Source organism: Pan paniscus, chromosome 6 (genome assembly GCF_029289425.2).
Source record: "Pan paniscus chromosome 6, NHGRI_mPanPan1-v2.0_pri, whole genome shotgun sequence".
In the NCBI taxonomy this organism is placed as follows: Eukaryota; Metazoa; Chordata; class Mammalia; order Primates; family Hominidae; genus Pan; species Pan paniscus.
This window is the reverse complement of record NC_073255.2, coordinates 155,064,582-155,082,599: the sequence shown is the minus strand read 5'-3', so window position 1 is coordinate 155,082,599 and position 18,018 is coordinate 155,064,582. Positions and strand designations below refer to the sequence as shown.

At 35.0% G+C, this 18,018-nt stretch overlaps 1 protein-coding gene across 4 annotated transcripts in view; it reads right to left on the bottom strand.

The window, feature by feature from the left end:
* ANKRD7 (ankyrin repeat domain 7) overlaps positions 1–18,018 on the bottom strand; it is a 98,657-nt gene that overhangs the window by 66,484 nt on the left and 14,155 nt on the right. For 2 of the 4 annotated variants that reach the window (XR_010112789.1, XR_010112790.1), the window contains exon 6: positions 16,346–16,435. Coding sequence is in view for 2 of the 4 variants with exons in the window: in XM_003808644.5 (XP_003808692.3) it covers positions 16,383–16,435 (53 nt within the window). In the remaining 2 variants the exon portion in view is untranslated. Of the gene's footprint in view, positions 1–12,008; positions 14,330–16,345; positions 16,436–18,018 lie in introns of those variants that run through there. The other 2 variants (XM_003808644.5, XM_063606363.1) reach the window with 2 other exon arrangements.

Genomic DNA, 18,018 nt, shown 5'->3' with positions numbered 1-18,018 from the left:
ATGTTTTCATTTACAACTATTTCATAGAAGTGTTTTCTTTATGAAAAAGTATTTTTAATTTTTATGCCCACAGGTTCATTGCTAGTATACAGAAATACAATTAATTTTGTATGTTTAGTTTGTATCTTGCGACTTTGACGAACTCACTTATTAATTCTAGTAGCTGGCTTTTGTTTGTTGGTTTAGGTTCCTTCGGATTTCATATGTAGACAATTATGTCATCTACAAATCAGAACAATTTTATTTTTTTCTTCACAATCTTTATGCCTTTTATTTTCTTTTCATGCCTTTATTATGCTGTCTAGAAATTATATGACCATGTTGACTAAGCGAAGCCATCTGAATCTCGAGTTCTCTTTGTGAAAAATATTTATCTACATTTCTTTAGTATGTAGAAGTCTATTTAGTTTATATGTTTCTTCACATGTAGCATAAGAATCTTCAAACAATATACTTCCATGTTTTCTTTCCTGCATTGTCCTTTATTTTTATGCATGTTACATCTCTATATTTACATATGTTATAAATTTTTAAAAGGTAAACTTCTTATTTACTCTCACATTTCCCATTTCTACAATCCTTTCTATTTATTTATTTGTTCTAATTTTTTTTTTTTTTTTTGAGACAGAGTTTCACTCTTGTTGCCCAGGCCGGAGTGCAATGGCACGATCTTGGCTCACCGCAACCTCCACCTTCCACCTTCCAGGTTCAAGTGATTCTCCTGCCTCAGCCTCCCAAGTAGCTGGGATTACAGGCATGGACCACATCGCCCGGCTAATTTTGTATTTATAGTAGAGACGGAGTTTCTCCATGTTGGTCAGGCTGGTCTGGAACTCCCGACCTCAGGTGATTCGCCCACCTCCGCCTCCCAAAGTGCTGGGATTACAGACATGAGCCACCGCACCTGGCCTCTACAATCCTTTCTTTGTTCATATCTAACTTTCTATCTCTTGTTATACTCCTGTCTAAAGAACTTCTTTTAACATTTCATGTCTGCTGGAAAGGAGTTATTTCTGCTTTTTGCTGTGTAAAAAAAGACTTTCACCTTCCTTTTTTAGGGATATTTTCACTGGGTATATAATTCTAGGGTTTACTTTTTTTCTTTCAAGCTGTATTATTAAGATGATGCCCTCTATTGTCTTCTGGATTGCATAGTTTCTAAAAAGAACTCTGTTGTAATTTCTTCCTTGGTTACTCTCTAAGTTAACTTTCTTTTTTCTTAGGCTGCCTTCTGCTACACATATAAACCAAGTTAAAAAAATATTTTTGATCTCTAAATTTTCACAAAAGTCAAGTATTCTTAATTATAACCATTCATAAATAGTTTTGACATTCCTGTCATTTCTGATACACAAATCCATTTGAAGTAAATAATTTACCACAGAAAATGTACATAAATATCATGTTCACAAAGGTGATGAATTCGTTTTACTCCTCTAAAGAAAATATGCCATTATTTTTAATATTTCTCTGTGTGAGAACATAAAGAATCACTGTACTTCCTGCCTGTTTTTTAAGATATTTCTTTAAATGTCAAACAAGTTGCTTTAAAGTGATAGAAACGGATTCCTTTGGTGGAATTAAGCTTTATTTTCTCACTGACTATACCTCTAAAATTAAGGAAGAACAAATACATTTATTCTTCTGATCCATACTTTTGATATCACACATACGAAGCTCAGGATAGTGTATAAGTCAAGATAGATTGTATTTTGCTATGGCTAAAGAAACTTCAGTGGCTTAAAACAACAAAGATTTATTTATGTCCATGCTAGATGTCCACTGCAGGTTGACTGAAGCTCTGCTCTGTGTCATCTACACTCCAAGATCCTGGTCACAGCAAGTGATCATACCAAACTTCACATCAAGGACATGGCAAGATATTTCTGAAACATACTGCATTCTACTACAGTTAGACATATTACATGTAGACAAAAACTCAAATTTTCAAGTCTGGGTCTTCTCACAGGTATTTAATATAGATTGGTCAATTCTGTGAGGTTTGGTATGTTTTTATATGTAATCATTGACAGTATTACTGTTAAAAGGCTCTTTCACTTGCAGCGTCTGAGATTTGGGAACAATGTAAACAAGACTGAGACAGATTCAGTTAACTGAATATCACAACGTATTTTTTTATCTTATTCTATCTATCAGCACTTAGGGAGCTTCTATGCCTGACTCAAAGGAGGAAACGTTCACAAAATTTGAAAAGTAAATGTGTATCTATACTATATACCAGCTGCAATTTCCTTATAATTCTATGCCTTCTATTACCATAACAATTCAGGCACTTTAATGTATAGATAGAATCACTATTAAGAGAGAGGCCAAAGGAAAGTGTTACTATTTTCCTTTTCTGGCGTATTACCCAAACTGTTGTTTTTTTCTCAGGAATTCTTGATATCCCATTATATATGGGAGCAATTAACTGATAAAATTCCAGTGGCCCGCTTAACTCCCACCTTCCAAGTTCCTATTCTTATACTTTGTCTTCCTTAAGATAATACTTTGATTCTTTAACTATAATAATAGAAATATTATAATACTTATAATTATGTATTTATAAATTACATATTTATATATTTATAATAGTTATAATTTATAAATTTATAATTAATACATATATTAATATATATGTAATTTATATATTTTTATAAATTATATATAAATTATACATTATAAATATATATTTATAAATATATAATTTTATAATTATATAAAAATTTATTTTATATATATATAATTTATAAAAATTATAATAATAGAAATATTCTATTCAGGGCATCAGAAGACCAACATTTCCCGTAAGGCTGCAGGGCTTCTGCTGGCATTTGGATTCTTCAACAATCCCAATAGTTTTGAGTCCCAGAGTAGGTGTGGTTCACTTGACTATGAAGGCTTTCAGTGTACAGCCAAGTCTTTTGAATAAAGTTGGATGATCCTTCTACCAAGTGTGTGCGTATGTGACTAAAAGAAGGGTAGGGTACAGATATCTAAACCCGAAGCAGAAATCAGAAATCCATCGTGACATTCTATCACATCTTAAATTTATCTTACTTAAATAGAAAGGAGAAGCTTCTTACTAACTTTTAAGAAACATAAAAATACACAAGGATGATTCATAAAACACATGTTCCCCTTCCTTATTGTCTCTGAATGGTCAATCTCCAGAAAGCAGGAAAGAATTCTTACAGTATCATACTTGTAAATAATAGATAATCACTGTAGTCTATTAATCTCATGTGCTTCTAATAAGAAGAAAAATTACACTTGATGTGGATGGCTCAGTTGCATTTTCTCCAGAATCTCCATTATGTATACATTCTTCTCAAAATCCAGCATTAATTCCTCAAATATTTTAGTTACATCGACTACATAGATTTTTATACATATAATTTTTACCTTATTTTTTATTTATGCCTGAATTATCAGGGACATAATCAACATTAAACAAACAAAAAGGAATGCAAACTGTCTCCAGATACACTTCTTGTTGACAATTGAGCAGGTTATTTCAAGGATAAAGGCAGACCTATTTTAATGTGGAGATGGGATCAGTAATCAAAAAGCGTCTCAACAAAGAAAAGCCCAGAGCCAGATGGCTTCACTAGTGAATTCTACTAAACATTTAAACAAGAGTTAGTGTCAGCCTTTCTCAAATTCTTCCCCAAAGTGAAGACGAAGGAGCACTTGAAAACTCATTAAGCCAGCATTCCCTGATATCAAAGACAAACAACACAAGAAAAGAAAACTACAGGTCAACATGTCTGATTAACATAGAGGCAAAAATTCTCCACAAAATACTAGTAAATTTAATTCAGCAGCACATTAAAAGATCATATATCATATCAAGTGGGATTTATTTCTAGGACGCAAGGGTGGTTCCATATCCAAAAATCAGTCAGTATAACCATGCCCATTAACAGAACTAAGAGTAAAACTCCCATGACCCTCATAATAGATACAGAAAAAAGCTTTTCACAAAATTCAACACCATTTCATGATGAAAACTCTCAACAAACTAGAAATATAAGGAAATTACCTAAATATAATAAAGGCCATATTTGAAAAGCCTATAGCTTACATCATTCCCACTGGTGAAAAACTGAAAGCTATTCCTGTAAGATCAGGATCAAGGAAAGGATTCCCACTTTCAGCACTTCTATTCAATCAAGTACTGAAATCCTTGACAGAGGAATTATACAATAAGAAAGAAAGAAAAGTCATCCAAATCAGAAAGGAGAAAGTAAAATTGTTTGTTTGCAGATGACATAATCTTCTAAATAGAAAACTCTAAAGACTGCAAAGAAACTTTGAATTAATAAATTCAGTGAAGGTGCAGGATGTGAAATCAATATACGAAAAGCAACTACACTTCTGTATACCAACAACCAGCTACCTGAAAAATAAATTAGGAAAACAATTTCTTTTATAACACCAAAAAGAACAAACTTAGCTAGGGAGGTGAAAGGCTTACTAAAAGCTATAAAACATTGATAAACTCAAAGTTTTATATGTCAGAGTCCTGGCACAAGGTGGTGGGCTGTCTGCTCAGGGTCTCAAATCAAGGTGTCCACAAGCTGCTTTCTCAGCTATTGCTCAGAGTTCTCTTCCAAGCTCATATAGGTGCAGAAAAAAAATTCAATAATTTGTATCTGCAGGTTTGAGGTCCCCATTTTCTTGCTAGCTATTGCTCATGGGATGCTCTCAGTTCCTAGAAACTACTCTCAGATCTCGCCACATGGCCCCCTTCATACTCAAAGCCAGCAAGAGAGTTTCCCTCACCTCAGATCTTTCTTATACTTGGATCTCTGACTTTTGTATCTGAACTCTGGACCTAGATTTAAAGGGCCCATGTGATTAGATCAGGCCCAAACAGGTTTATCTCCCTTTTGCCATTTAAGTAACATAATTACAGGAGTGACACTTCATCATATTCACAATTTCCAAACACACTCCAAAGAAGAATACATAATGGCATAGGTCACAGGGGGTCATTTTACAATTCTGCCTATCACACAGGGCATGGGGAACCATAAAAGCTAAAGCATAATTTCTCAAAGAAGAAGGTAAGGTAAGAGATTTTCAATGTGTTATCTCTCCAGTTAGCTAAAAAATCTTATAGACCATAAGATATTGTTTATCTTAGTACTGCCATGCATAATACATGCCTGACATGTAACAGAAACTCAGTATTTGTTGAATGGAACACTTGACTTCCCTTTGTGAATACAGACTTCTAAAGCATGCATTGATTAACCTTACTCTCCAGCACCTTCAATTGCCTTAATTGTTCAAGGCAATCAGGTGTCCTAGATTCCACTTGAAGTTCCCTGCTAGTTGAATACACCAGCAAAATCCCAAAGGAAATAGTTGCTAGTAAAAGCAGCATAGCTTCACTCACTATGTCCGTGAATTATGAAAACCCTGAATATGAAAAAATGCAAAAGTAGCAAATCAGTCAACACACATTCACATGTAGTCTAGATGCATAAATTGGTCATGTAACATAGACATTCTTTGGTAATATGTGAACAAGTCCTCTGACTTCTAGCCACTCTTTTTGCTAACTCTACTAAATAAAAATAATGAAGTATAAAAATTGTAAATGCTCCAACCACTGAAAGACATGTATAGTTCACTAAACATTTTATTCATTCATTCAACAAACATTCCATTCAACAAATATTTAATTTTAATAGGTGCCTACTAGGTGCTAAGAAATGTAGTAGATATGGGAGAGGATACAAGTTCATTCAAGATAACAATTCTTTTATATATAAATCAGAACTGATTTATAAATCCCTGTGTACTAAAATAGCTTAAAATTTGAAAACTTGGAAAAAAAGTTTTCTCCCTACAAGATATTGTGAAAAGATCAAATTGGAAACTTTATTTTGTAAAACTGAGCAGCATTTAGATTGTCCACTAGATGGCAAATAGTTACACAGGGAAATACCCAATAGAACAAATACTTCATAGAATTACAGATTTTGTGATAAAGAAAAGGCAGGGTTTTTTTAACAAATGAAGCAAATGCCAAATAAAATATTCTAAAAGCACCTTAAATCTTAATCTTATCCAGAATAAAATCCTTCGATATTCCTATTACCTTATCATTGCTTATGAATCAAAAACACGGCCAAAAAGAGAAAAAAGACAAGAAATGGAATGTTATATAAAGGAAATCTTTCTTAACTATAGGGATTAAATAAAAGGTGCACAATTATTTTTCAGTCAAATAGGTGTAAATAAGATAAAAATGTGCCATAAGCAACTCTGTGAGTAAAACAGTCTAGATTGTAAAAGACTGTAATCACTTATTAATAATAACTATGTCTAGAAGAGAAATAATCATATGAAGAGGACCTATTCAAATATGTGGTAGTTCAGTGAAGGATAAATATATTATTGGGGGTGGAGCTGATTGCTATAAGAAATCACTGAAAAAAATCTATTGAACCAAAGTTAAATCAACTACAAAGTACGTCATATGCAATAAATGCATATGAATGTGTATTTGTAGTCTTCATATTTTAAGTATTAATGAAGGTAATTAAGAAAAAACAGGAAACAGGAAAGGATAGGCCATGCATTTTATACTATTGTCCCAAAAGGAAATCAAATGGCTAATAAACATGAAGATGTTCCCCCACCACTAGTATCCAACTGGTAGACTCTGAAGATTGCTAATACCCAGTACTGCCAGATGAGAAGAGAGGCACAGGCAAGGTTGATGGGTAAGTCAAATTTATTGTCTTAATAAGTATATAAACTGATCCCAAGTTTGTATTTTCTAATGCATCAAAAGAAAATGACAAAATAAATGCAGTAAAGAACAGCAAAGAATCAGCAGAATCAAGATAGGATACTGGCCAACAAGCAAGAGGGCAAGAAACTTATTTATCATATTTAGCATTAGGAGATCATCTCACCCTAGAAGTCCAAGGCATCCTCTATGATTGAACACAAATGTGTTAATCTAAACTTTTGCTAATATTTAAATAAATCTGTGATGTACATCAGTGTATATAAATATTTGCCTTATTTTCTAGTCATTTTCTTAGAATATATTCCAAGATGTGGAATGGCCAGGTCCACTGACAATGATATCCTTTTAACAGTAGAGTTGCTGATTTACAATAGTCTTGAGTTATCCAATACAAAAGAGTTCATCTTTCCAAAAATAGATTCTTCCACAAAAATGTCCTTAGAATTATTTTTGAGATGTTATATCAAATATTAAAAGTTATCATGTTCAAAAATGTAGTGAGTTCTGAGGCAAACAGTGTTGCTAGCTTCTTAGGCAAGCTTTACAGCAAGAGTTTATGTGTTTACTGATTAGATACACTAATGTGGGGAAAATATTTGACTCAGGTTATAAGAGATCCTCTGACCTCTACGTCCACTGCTCCCACATACTGCCTGCCACAATGAACAATCCATATGTGACTTTCAAATGAATAGAACTGACAGCTGTTTTTTGTTAACAATGGTTATAGTCTCATTACAAAAAAAGGATTATTGTGCATCTTATATCATATGGATCCAGTCGTTTCCATTTAATCTCTTTATTTTTATAGCAGCATAGCCCTATAATACTGCTAATTAAGGTACCAAGTTAGAGTGAACATTGTTTTCATCCTGTGAAATGTCTATGTTTCAAAATATTTCATGTATGTGAGGATGGGGGAGTAAAATCTCAGCCAGATTTTTGAGCCCCTGTCTCTTCTCAATAACATTTTAGAATTTTAGGCATTTTTAGAAGATATAGTCTCTTTTTTAGTGTAAGTTTTATTTAAGTCCACATTAAAAATACATTGGCATGGTCTAAACTTTAAACAATTCAACAAGCTGACAGCCAAATCATGAATTAACTCCCATTCACAATTGCCCCCAAAAGAAAAAAATACCTGGGAATATAGCTAACAAGGGAAGTGAACGACATCTACAAAGAGAACTACAAACCACTGCTTGAAGAAATCAAGGATGACATAAACAAATGGAAAAACATTCTATGCTCATGGATAGGAAGAATCAACATCATGAACATGGCCATACTGTCCAAAGTAATTTATAGATTCAATGCTATTCCCATTAAACTACCATTGGCATTCTTCACAGAATTGGAAAAAACTATTTTAAAATGTATATGGAATCAAAAAAGAGCCCAAATAGCCAAGGCAATCCCAGGCAAAAAGAATGAAGCTGGAGGCATCACACTACCTGACTTTATACTAATAACTGAAAAAGCATGGTACTGGTACAAAAACAGACACATTGACCAATGGAACAGAATGGAGAACCCAGAAATAATACCACACACCTACAACTATCTGATCTTTGACAAACCTGACAAAAAGCAATGAGGAAAAGATTCCCTATTTAATAAATGGTGCTGGGATAACTGGCTAGCCATATGCAGAAAATTGAAACTGGACCCCTTCCTTACATCATATACAAAAATCAACTCCAGATGGATTAAAGACTTCAATGCAAAACCCAAAACTATAAAAACCATAGAAGAAAACCTAGGCAATACCATTTAGGACATAGGCACGGACAAAAATTTCATGACGAAGATGCCAAAAGTAACTGCAACAAAAGCAAAAACTGACAAATGGGATCTAATTAAACTAAAGAGTTTCTGCACAGCACCTCCCCCGCCCCCACAAAAAAAAACCTATCAAGAGTAAACAGACAATTTACAGAACAGGATAAAATTTTTGCAAACCATGTGTCTGACAAAAACCCAATATCTAGCATTTATAAAAAACTTAAACAATTTTATAAGAGAAAAAAAAACAACCACATTAAAAAGTAGGCAAAGGACATGAATAGATACTTCTCAAAAGAAGATATACATGCAGCCAACAATCACATGAAAAAAGCTCAATCAAAACCACAGTGAGATACCATCTCACACCAGTCAGAGTGATTATTATTAAAAAGTCAAAAAATAACAGATGCTGACAAGGTTGTGGAGAAAAAGGAATTCTTTCACACTGGTGTTGAGAGTATAAATTAGTTCAACCATTGTGGGAGACAGTGTGGTGACTCCTCAAAGACCTAAAGACAGAAATACTATTCAACCCCACAATCCCATTGCTGGGTATATACCCAAAGGAATATAAATCATTCTACTATAAAGACACATGCATGCATATGTTCATTGCAGTGCTATTCACAATAGGAGACATGGAATCAATCCAAATGCCCATCAATGACAGACTGGATAAAGAAAATGTGGTATATATACACCATGGAATATTACGTAGCCATAAAAAAGAACAAGATCATGTCCTTTGCAGTGACATGGATGGAGCTGGAGGCCATAATCTTTAGCAAACTAACCCAGGAACAGAAAACCAAATACTGCATGCCCTCACTTATAAGCAAGAGCTAAATTATGAGAATGCATGGACACATAGAGGGAAACAACACACACTGGGGCCTATCAGATGATGGATAATGGGAGGGAGAGGATCAGGAAAAATAACTAATGTGAACTAGGCTTTAAGAAATCTCTCAGAAAAAAAAATCCCTCAGAAAAATAAAACAGAAGCCAGAATTGCTAAATATATTCTCTAGAATGTCCAGTCTTTCACCAAAAAAAAAAAAAAATTAGACATGCAACTCTGAGAAAATTTGAGCATTAAATTAAGTTACACAATCCACTGAAATATGAAACTACGAATTCAAGTTCATATAAACGAATGGAAAATGTAATGAGGGTCAGGATCTTTACATTGTTTCAAAATACCTCTCCACAAGATACATATTATTACAAATAGAAAAAAAAAAAAAAAGAGCAACTTTACATTGCAGAAGCCTGGCTGACAATACCACCTTAATCCAGTGATCAAAGTAAACTGCAAATTGAAATGGTGTGGCACAAGAGAGGATGTAACAACACTTCTGAGATAATTTTACAAAACACCCATAACATGGATCCAATCATAAAGAATTACCAAACTCAAAATCAGAACATCCTATCAAACAACTGGCTTATAATTCCTAAAGTGTCAAGGTCATAAAAATGAATGAAATACCAAATATTTATTGAAAAATTAAGGAGAATCAAGAGACATGATAGAGGCAATATTTGATTATTTTGCTATAAAGAACATTATTGGATCATTTGGGAAAATATGAATGAAATCTGAGAAGTATATGTTAGTATTGTATCAATATTAACCATTCCCCAATTTAGATGGTTATATTGTGATTATGCAGAAGAATGTTCTTGTTCGAGGAAAATACACACAAAAGTCTTAGGGGTGATACAACATAAGGTCAGCAACTCACACAATGGTTCAGAAAAAAAAATTGTACCGAGAAGACAATTTTTCTCTAAGTTTGAGATTGTTTCAAAATTTAAAATAAAATCAGTAAGTAATCTCCAATCCACTCCACTGCACCTGTGGGTAGCAGAATAATGGCCTGTCAAAGATATCCATATCCTAATGCCCAGAACCTGGGAATATGTTATTTTAAAAGGCAAAAATGATGTAAAGATGTGATTAGATTAAGAGTTTCAAGATGGGAGGCAGGCTATCACGGATTTTCCAAGTGGACTGAATGTAATCACAAGCATCTTTATAAGTGAAAGGAGGAGGCAGGAAAGTCAGAGAAGATTTGAGGACAGAAGCAGAGGTCAGAGTGATATAATTGCTGGGGATCAGGAGCCAAGGATTGTGGGCAGCATTTAGATGCTACAAAAGGCAAGGAAACAAACTCTTCCCCCAGAGCCTCCAGAAAGGAACACATCCTGCCAACATCTTGTGGTTACCCCCCTAGATCCACTTTTTACTTCTGACCTCCAAAACTGTAAGATAATCCATTTGTGTTGTTTCAAGTCAATGCATTTGTGGTAGTTTGTTACAGCAACAATAGCAAACTAATAGAACTCCTTAGGAAAGAAATGTCAGGTATTTCTTTCAAAGCAAAAAAGTGATTATGTAAACGTATGATTCATTAAATCTCAGTAAAGACTGCAGAATAAAAGCATCATCTATGTAACACATGAAATGGTTTTCCTTGCAGCTAGTAAAAGAATCTTTTGTGGGGAGAGGCTTTATTTCTAGAGAATGAAAGTGTGTAAGCACATCACAAGTGAGATGCACACTGTTGATCTGACAAGCTGACCCCATGATTTCTGTTATCAGTCAACCTTTTCCTGGGGACAATAAACAGTCTCACAGTATCAGTGGTTTAAACGCCAAACATTTCTTTCTTTCTTTTGAGTACTGGCTGTGGCTCTGCTGAGCCCGGCAGGGTTCCTCTTATCAGCTGGGCTTAATTCAGACATGCCCCATGTGTGTCTCATTGGGAGACCAAGGCTGGAGAAGTAGCTGCTATCTAACATGCTCTCCTTGGGGAGGATGGCAAGAGTGCAAGAGGGTGATGGGCTTCTGATAAGAAAAAAAAAGGCAACGTGTCACTTCCACTTACCTTTGAAAAATTAGAAAAATGTGCCCTTTCTTTGACAGACTTGTGTCAAAGCACATGGTTTAGTCAGCATCACTCCCTCCACGAGGGTGCTCTAAATCTGCACAACTTTATGCCATAACTCTAAGTTGGTTAGGGGAAGAGATCATTCATGAAGAAATGTATTCCTCCTAGCTGTCCACATGAGTGAGAAAAGTAGTCTACTTATATGGTTGCTTAAAGGAAGTGTACATGTTTACCTAAAGTTGGGTATGTATTAAATAGTTGTTTTCTGTTGTTAAACTTCTTAAAGGAAAAGTAAATTTGTTCTGTTTTAGATATTACCAGGCACACTAAAAAGTAATTCACAATTTGACAATATTCTAAGAATTGAAATACTTGAGAGAATTCACAAAATTGTTCCTAGAGATGTAACAGTAATGGAGAAGCAGAGCTGGCAAAATCAGATCAAATATCTGTGCACTACATCTGCACTACAGCATACCATTTTAGAGTACACATTTTCCCCAAAGAGTAGTCAACACAAATTCTATTATAAAATACACAAAGTTCTTCATTCCACCTAATTTATTTTTTTTCTATTTTGTGACAAGGTCAGGCTGGAGTACAGTGGCAAAATCACAACTGATTGAGGCCTCAACCTTCTAGGCTCAAGCAATCGTCCCACTTCAGCAGGAGTCTCCTAAGTACGTGAGACTACCAGCATGTGCCACCATGCTTGGCTAATTTTTAAATTTTTTGTAGAGATGGGATGTCATTATGTTGCCCACGCTGGTCTCAAACTCCTGGGCTCCAGTGATCCTCCCACCTCAGCCACTCAAAGTGTTGGGATTACAGGTGTGAGCCAACGTGCCAAGCCTAATTTCTTATTAGAAGTACTATGTCAAAATTCCACCTACCCTTCAGAACATGGTTAAAATCTCATCTACCCCACCAATGTTAACCTTGTGGTAACTTCCTCTCTCCTCTGATTCTTGGGTGTTTAGCTTCTGCCTCTATTATGAACTTTTTATTATGGTTGACTAAGTTTTGATTGGGAGACCTAGAGAAACCCTACTTATTCTATGAGCCCAGCCAAAAAGTTCCTTTTTAGCTGAAATCACCCCTGACCCTCCCTAATCTACCCTAGGTTTACCACTCCCTCCTTTTCTGCTAATGGCGAAGGTACATTACACATGTTCTAACTCTCATAAAGACTGGGAGTGGGGAAACTAAACATTTGTGAGCTCATTTAAGGCAGAGTATATAAAAACATCTTTTTCACCTTTGGTCCCCAGCATATAATATAGAATCTAGATCAGAGTTCTCAGCCGTGAAACTGTTGACATTTGGGGCCAGACAATTACTTGTTGTGGGGACAGTCCCATGCATGATAGGATATTTAGCAGTATTGATTCTCAGTCTTGACAATCAAAAATCTCAGCAGACATTGCCAAATATCCCCTGGGGTCAAAATTGCTCCCAGTTAAGAATCACTGATTGAAACCATAGCAGAAATTAAACGTTTGTTGACTTGAAGTCAGGAATTGTCTGGTTTTTTTCCCCCTCCATTTTAGCTCTTCAATATCACCTAGTGCTAGAAATAAGTGAAACAAACATACTTAAATAAAAGAGTGGTTTAAACAAGTTTCAAATTCAAAGAAAATCTTCCTTCTGAGCCATTAAAAGTAGAGCTTACAAGGATGATATACATTCATTCATGAGAGAAATGACATGGCATATTGGTTTATGGTACAAATTCTGGCATGGGACTGGCTAGGTTCAAATCCAGAGAGCATGGGTTTATACACCAGCTCCCAGTGTTCTAGCTCAGTAACCTCAAGCAAGTCATTGAACCATGTTGCACCTCAATGTTCTCATCTTAAAATGAGGATATAAATACTTCCTACCTCAACAAAATTGTGCAAAGATCATGAGGTAAGACATGTAAAGTTACTGGAACAGGGCCTGACAAGTATCACTTATTATTCAGCAAATTGAATATCTACTATACATCAGGCATTTTACAAGTAGTAGGGAACAAAAAGTTCAAGCCCTCATGGAGTTTTAATTCCAAAATGCAAGAAGAGAGTAGTGCATTGTAAGTGACAGAATGACAGAGCAGTGACTGAGGTCCCATGAGGAGTTGTCCTAGGCAATAACTAAAGGAAAAAGGGTCTTATAGGGAACTGTTCTGAAGCCAGACCACACTTGATGTGTTTAAGCTATAGCAAAGAGCACAGTGAAAACTGTGGACAATGTATTGTGTTTTCAAGAAGAAAAATGTAAAATTGGAAATTCTCTTTGAGGAAAAAAAAACTAAGCAAATTTTAAAATACTACAAAACATGCCAAAAATTTAACAAATGTTTTGTTTGGGTAATGAGACTTTGAGTGATGCATTTTCTTTTTTCTTTTCTGTAATACCCAAGTTTTCTGAATATATATTATAGTACTGTAGTGTTTCTAAAAAATCAAAAAGGTTTTACCAGTGAAAATACTTGTAAATAAAACATAATTTTGATATATACAGGTTTATAATGTTTTCCTTCACTTTGTAGCTGAAATGTATTTTTATTTTATTTAAATGTTTTAATACATGCCTAACACAGTTTCCTCATTATTATTCCATTCAACATTTTGACACAAATTTTTTTCTGCCTATATATTGAACACAAATTTATCTTTTCAGCTGATGGTTCACAATATAGATGTTTATCTTTTAAAATTTATTCATGTCTTCTAACGTGAAAAAAAAAAATCCCATCCAATTAACAAACTTTTCTTCAACTGGGTAGTCAGCAAAAATATTATAATAGTTCACTTAACGGTTCTTTCAAAGTACATTTTTCCAATTCAAGGAAGCGGCAAAGAAATTGTAGAAATGAGTTCCATATCTAGGAAACAAATGATATTTATAATGTCTTCACTTACGTCTAAATATTTCCATTTCTACATGTATTTCTTAAATTATATGCCTCAGCTACAACACAATTATAATCTAGCATTTCTATATCTAATAGTAATTTTTAAATAATTAAGTAGTCTCTTTTGAATTTGACAGAAATATAACTTTTTATGTTCACCATTTTTGCAACATCTTTTGGTAATTTTCTTGACACAATAAATCTACGCTTTAAAACATTAATTAAGATTAACATTTCACTATGAACTGTGAACAAACTTGCCAAAATAAAATGAGTGAGCCTGGTTTTAAATGTCTACCCTCAAGAGGCACTCAAAATGTAGCAATGATTTTTCTGTAGTTTCTACTGCTTTAGTTCCCTTAAGAAACGAAGTGTAAATCACAGAAATTCTTCACTTCTTAGAGCTGCACAGACATTTAAAAGAGAGAGAGAGGTGCAGGAGAAGAGGAAATAGGAGTATACATTAAGAGTAATTCAGAGGGACAGGCACAGTGGCTCACGCATGTAATTATAGCACTTTGGGAGGCCGAGGCTGGCGGATCACCTGAGGTCAGGAGTTCGAGACCAGCCTGGCAAACATGGTGAAACCCCCATCTCTACTAAAAATACAAAAATTAGTTGGGCATGGTGGTGGAGCCTGTAATCCCAACTACTTGGGAGGCTGAGGCAGGAAAATCTCTTGAACCCGGGAGGCAGAAACTGGAGTGAGCTGAGATTGCATCACTGCACTCTGGCCTGGGTGACAGAGTGAGACTCCACCTCAAAAACAGAAAAAAGAAAAAAAAAAAAAAAAAAGGTAATTCAGAGAAATTCTCCCCTAAGTTTATTCACCTGGAATTGATAGGACCAAACATTGTTGTAAGCATTATCACTATAGATTTGTGGGGATGGGGGATGGAGAGGGCTTGAATAGTTGAGAATTTATATGATCTTCTATTGCCTCCACACTCCTTCTATGTCCTTTTTATTTTCTTCCATTTTACACTGGGGGTGAATTGTAGTGCAGGAGTCTGCTTGCTAGTGAATACAGAGGAGAGTTCTAAAAGTTTTTCTCTCATCCAACAAAAGTCAGTGTAAAACATACTTGTCAATAAAAGCTAATTTTTACAGACCTAAATAACTATATATTCTTGAAAATGAATAACAAAATTTTATTTTAGTTGATGCACAGTAAATTCAATTCTTTACAAATATTGTTACTTTCTTTAAAATTTTATATAATTAATTGGTATATCTTATATTAACTACTATCAACAGTGCTTAATGTATTTTTACAATAAAATTAAAATTTTTATGATAGTTTTTCATCTATTAAAATATATATGTGCAAAAATTTTGTTTTTTATAGCTAGACATGAGACAATGGGTTAAAAAATGATCTTAATCATTAAGCATATTTTTACATTGCATCTTTACATTTTCAGCCAACACAGTGTTAGAATATTTTAATCACAAATATTCACCATGGAATACTATGCAGCCATAAAAAATGATGAGTTCATGTCCTTTGTAGGGACACGGATGAAATTGGAAAACATCATTCTCAGTAAACTATCACAAGAACAAAAAACCAAACACCGCATATTCTCACTCATAGGTGGGAATTGAACAATGAGATCACATGGACACAGGAAGGGGAGTATCACACTCTGGGGACTGTTGTGAGGTGGGGGGAGGGATAGCACTGGGAGATATACCTAATGCTAGATGACGAGTTAGTGGGTGCAGTGCACCAGCATGGCACATGTATACATATGTAACTAACCTGCACAATGTGCACATGTACCCTAAAACTTAAAGTATAATAAATTAATTAATTAATTAATTAATTAAAAAGAATAGTTCTTAAAAATATTTGACATTTCAAAATAATACAAAATTTCCATTTTAAAATTAAATGTTACTTAAGAAAGTTGTTTCCTTTCCTAAAAAATTAACAAATAAAAAGCAACAAGAAAAAAACACTAATCCAGTTAGCAATCTTACCTTCCTTTAGTCACATGTAGTGCCAAGAATAAGGTGTCTATTTAGCATGTTTCTTCTTTCCATGGCTCGCAGTGAATTGTGGGTATCTATCTATAAAGGAAATTATGTGTGAATGCCAGCATGCATAGAAATTTAATTCCTAACATATAAGTATCAAATCAAAACCTTAGGTACCAGCCAATGCTGCCCCAAGAATGTAATGCACTTGAGGACAAGCTTCCTCTTGAGCCAACTCTGTCAACAGACACCACTTTTATTTCATGTACTCCCATTCTCTGGCACCTCTTTTCTTCCTGGTATCACAAATATGATTTTTTAAAAAGCCACTATCAAGATAGTAAAAATGGCTTTAATTTATAGTTGGTGTATTCATTTGCTAGAGGTGCCATAACAAAACACCACAAATGGGGCAGCTTAAACAGAAACTAATTTTCTCATGGTTCTGTCGGCTGCACATTTACTGAGGTGCCAGTGGGGTAGGCTTTCTCTGAGGTCCTTAAGGGAAAATCTGTCCCAGGCATTTATTTGCCTTTTAGATAACTGTTCTTTAGATTAGAGATCCCCAACCTTTTTGGCACCAGGGACTGACATTGTGGAAGGCAATTTTTCCACAGAAGTAGGGGGACAGGGGTGTTTCAGGATGAAACTGTTCCACCTGATATCATCAAGCACTAGTTACATTCTCATAAGGAGACCACAAACTAGATCCTTTGCAAAGCGGTTCACAAGAGGGTTCGTGCTCCTATGAGAACCCAAAGCCTCTGCTTATCTGACAGGAGGCGGAGCTCAGGCGGCATTGCTTGCTGGCCTGCAGCTCACCTCCTGCTGTGCTGCCCCGTTCCTAACAGGCCACGGACCAGGTCTGGGCCATGGCCCAGGGGTTAAGGACACCTGCTTTAGGTGACTGCCCTTTAGATGACTGGCCTTTTCATATAAGTCATCCCTCTGAGCATGAGCACCCCTGTGTCTCTCTGCATGTTCTAACCTCCCCTTTTTATAAGGACCAACCCTATTGGCCTCACTTTAACTTAATCACCCCTTTAAAGGCTCTATCTCCAAAAATGGTCACATTCACAGGTACTAGGCCACGGCTTTCACGTGTGAATTTTAGGGGGAAATTCAGCCCACAGCTCTCAGGTTTAATAGTAAATTAACAAAGTGAAGACAATTAACTCAGTCAGGGACTGAAACACACCCAGTGATGAATATACTTTTGCTCCATGACAGAAAAGAGCCATATGGATTCTGAATTTTAATGAGAGAAATGAAGAAATGCATGGGTTATGGCTAACCATAAAATAAATACTTAAATATAATTCCTTCATTTGGAAGTGTTTCACTAATTTTTTAAAACTATGAGGAATATTGTCTATGCTTCCACTTTACTAAGCCATAGAATCTACATAGAGAGCCAACAAATGATGTTATGAAGCAGCACATTCTTAAGTACGTTACATAGGCAACAGCTACTTGAGCAACAAAAGTCACAATTACAGAAAGCTTAGTTCCCACTGCAAAAGAGGGGCAAATACTGTGAAAGGACAAGGGGAATTAGATTGTAGTTTTGAAGAGTCACTTGCAATTTTTATTAAATGTTGATCATTTCCACATCCCAGAGGTAATTGCTTAATCATTAGGAAGTTGCTTTTCTTCCCTTTCACCTCTTTGAAAAA